At 33.4% G+C, this 2,752-nt stretch overlaps 1 protein-coding gene across 1 annotated transcript; it reads right to left on the reverse strand.

Annotated features, from left to right (window-relative positions):
* Nucleotides 1-258: 258 nt before the first annotated feature.
* On the reverse strand, nt 259-2,504 carry LOC131613273 (F-box/FBD/LRR-repeat protein At3g14710-like). Its single transcript, XM_058884959.1, has 4 exons — nt 2,369-2,504; nt 1,166-2,161; nt 619-753; nt 259-534 (listed from the first exon to the last, which is right to left on the reverse strand). Exons 2-4 carry the CDS (start codon nt 2,126-2,128, stop codon nt 259-261), a joined length of 1,374 nt encoding a protein of 457 aa, XP_058740942.1. The 5' UTR covers nt 2,129-2,161; nt 2,369-2,504.
* Nucleotides 2,505-2,752: the final 248 nt, after the last annotated feature.

A 2,752-nucleotide genomic window follows, 5' to 3' on the forward strand; every position in this document is an offset into this window, starting at 1 on the left:
AGTTTTAAGACAAACATATAAGGTAAAATAACATCAAATTTCAGGTAAATATACAAACATAGGTTGTCTTAGTTACATCTTTTTGTAGAACAAAATACTAAAAGACAGCCTAGTTGCTAACTAACTAGTACTTTGTAGGTACAAAATGACACCTTAGCACCATATGTTGTAACCAAAAGAAACATATTGTAGACACCATAACATATTACATTATGAGCAAAAGAAGCACTCTAAACCTGAACCACTTGCTTATGTATCCTAATGATAAAATTCAAGTATAGCAAAAGAGACTCCTTTCTTAAATCCATACAACTTCTCCTTAAATTCTTCAATGGCCTTAGATTTACTCAGCCATAAATTGACAGCGAAACTCATTCTCTCAAGCACTATCCCATTTTCCATAAAATATTTAGCCAAAAACAACTCATGCTCGGATCCATCGACACTTCCAAATTTCACAAATCGGAGACTTGATGCCAAACACTCGGGCACAGCAGCAGAATTCAGAAGCACTTGGTCAAATGTTGATATTTCCTAATGATTAGTAATCCATACAAAAACCAAATAAGAGAAAATTTAAATTACAGGTTTAAGTATAATAAAATGAAAATTACCGACCTTTAAAACTAGAGTATTGAGAATAGGAGACTTTTGAAGTAAGCTCAACAAAACTTCACCAGTAACAACGCCAAGATCCAAATGGCTCAACATTGCAAATCTTGGTAGAACAATCATATCTGGTTGTGTGAGAACCTGAATGACAAACATTAAGGAAAATTACTTGAATCAAACTAATACACTGGTCATTAGTGTGCCACTATTTACTAGCTATTACTTAAATTGTTTGTGTAGGAACTATAAATTGATAACAAGTTCTCGGTTATGCCCGTGATTAACCGTATGACATCGATGTTATGAATCATAAGATCAAAGAAATGAAGATTCATCCCAGAGAGGAAAAATAGTTTGAGAGCTTGATCGAAAGAAAAAATCTTGAATTCATATTGAATGATTGATAAAAGATGTTAAATGCATACATGACAATTAGAGTTAATAAAGAATAAACAACCAAACTACCTTCTATGATAAAATATGTTAAATGTATACATGCTTGTCTCTAACATATTCAGTATTAGATTAAATAAGTTAAATGATTTGATCCTACCTCTGATCTGTGAAATTCGATACGCTTCGCTTGACTAAATTGTTTGAGAAGGAGACAAGCAAATGATCCACTCCCAGTCCTTTGCAACATAATCTTAACAAAAGTGTCACGGGCTGCGGAAGGATTTGACAGAACAATGGGCTGTGATATACCACCAATACCTTCATAAGTGAATTCTTTCATACATGAAGCAGAAAATTTGATTGTGCAGCTACGTGGCTCACGAGTTAATGGCTCACAGTCTAGTACTATTAAAATACTTTGAAGAAGAGGTGCTTCAATAGTAAGATCATGAGCACTTAACCAAGAGCAGTTTTTTGTTTCAAACTTTTCCAATAATCTGAAAACAATGCGTAAAGGATTGTCCATGGTAAATATAACTCCATCCAACTTGAGTATTTTTAGGCTTCCCAAAGAAATATAAGTGCCAGGAGAAACTTTGATGGCACAAGCACAACAATACATCTCTAACACCAATTCTTCTAAATAATAGGAGCGATTGAAAAGCGAATGAGATGTAAGAGGAGAGAAAGCAACTTCAAAATTGGTGTGAATATGAAGTTTTTTCACTCCCCGACTCAAGATGCAAGAGATCCATGTATTAACCATAGTTGCATCATACTCGTTGTTAGTGAGGAAAAGAGAAAAACTTTCCACCATGAGGTAAAGTTTCGATAAAATAAGAGTTCGGTAGACAAAGTTTACGAAGCTTTGTTTGCCACGGGATTTCTTTCTCTTGCGAGTGTAAAACAAGGTGTCATTAAAATCCATCTTGGTGATTAATGTCCATCTTTCTATCCATCTTTTAGATAACACACTTGTCCGAACCGCGTCTTTTGTAGGAAGAATAGAGAGAATGTGAGTTATAAGTGAATCAGGTAGCTTACTGATTATATCCTCTTTTGCCTTATCATTCTTCTTAGGCCTAACAGATGATGAAGTACTACTAGCCATGCATTCCATTTATATAATAGTTTCCAACTGCTTACTGATTTTCTGCATTTCCAAACACTATCAAGGATCAAAAAACAATCGGATCATGCATGCATGCATATCATCTTGTTATATGAACCAAAACATTTTGAAAACAAAGAATCATTACTCAACCTATACCTAATTACCCAAATGCTATCTAATTGAAACATGCAATCTAAAAACGTTCATTGTATATGAAATTAATTAGTATGAGATGATGATACTCACCTTAGTTTAGCAAGATGATGATGATGATGATCAAAGTTGTTTCTTTTCTTTCTGCTTTCTGTTAATCTTCTTGGTTACCGCTTCGCCATTGCGTGTCTTCGGTAATACAGTAGTTCATACTAATCCTAGCACTCTCATTTGGCTTTTTACATTCTTGATCAAAGTGAAAGTGGCGGTGACGTATGGTAGTGGAGATTAGCTAGTCTACAAGGCTATCACATACTCATTGTGCTAATTGTCATTTGAAAAAGAATTTGAATCGTTATTGTTTTTATTTTATTTTATTTTTGAATAGTTTATTCTCTAAATCTTTAGTTATTGTTTTAGTTTTTTCTTTTAAATTCAAGATGTATATTTGAAATAATTTTTTTTATGCATAGTTTG

Source organism: Vicia villosa, linkage group LG6, assembly GCF_029867415.1.
Source record: "Vicia villosa cultivar HV-30 ecotype Madison, WI linkage group LG6, Vvil1.0, whole genome shotgun sequence".
Lineage (NCBI taxonomy): Eukaryota > Viridiplantae > Streptophyta > Magnoliopsida > Fabales > Fabaceae > Vicia > Vicia villosa.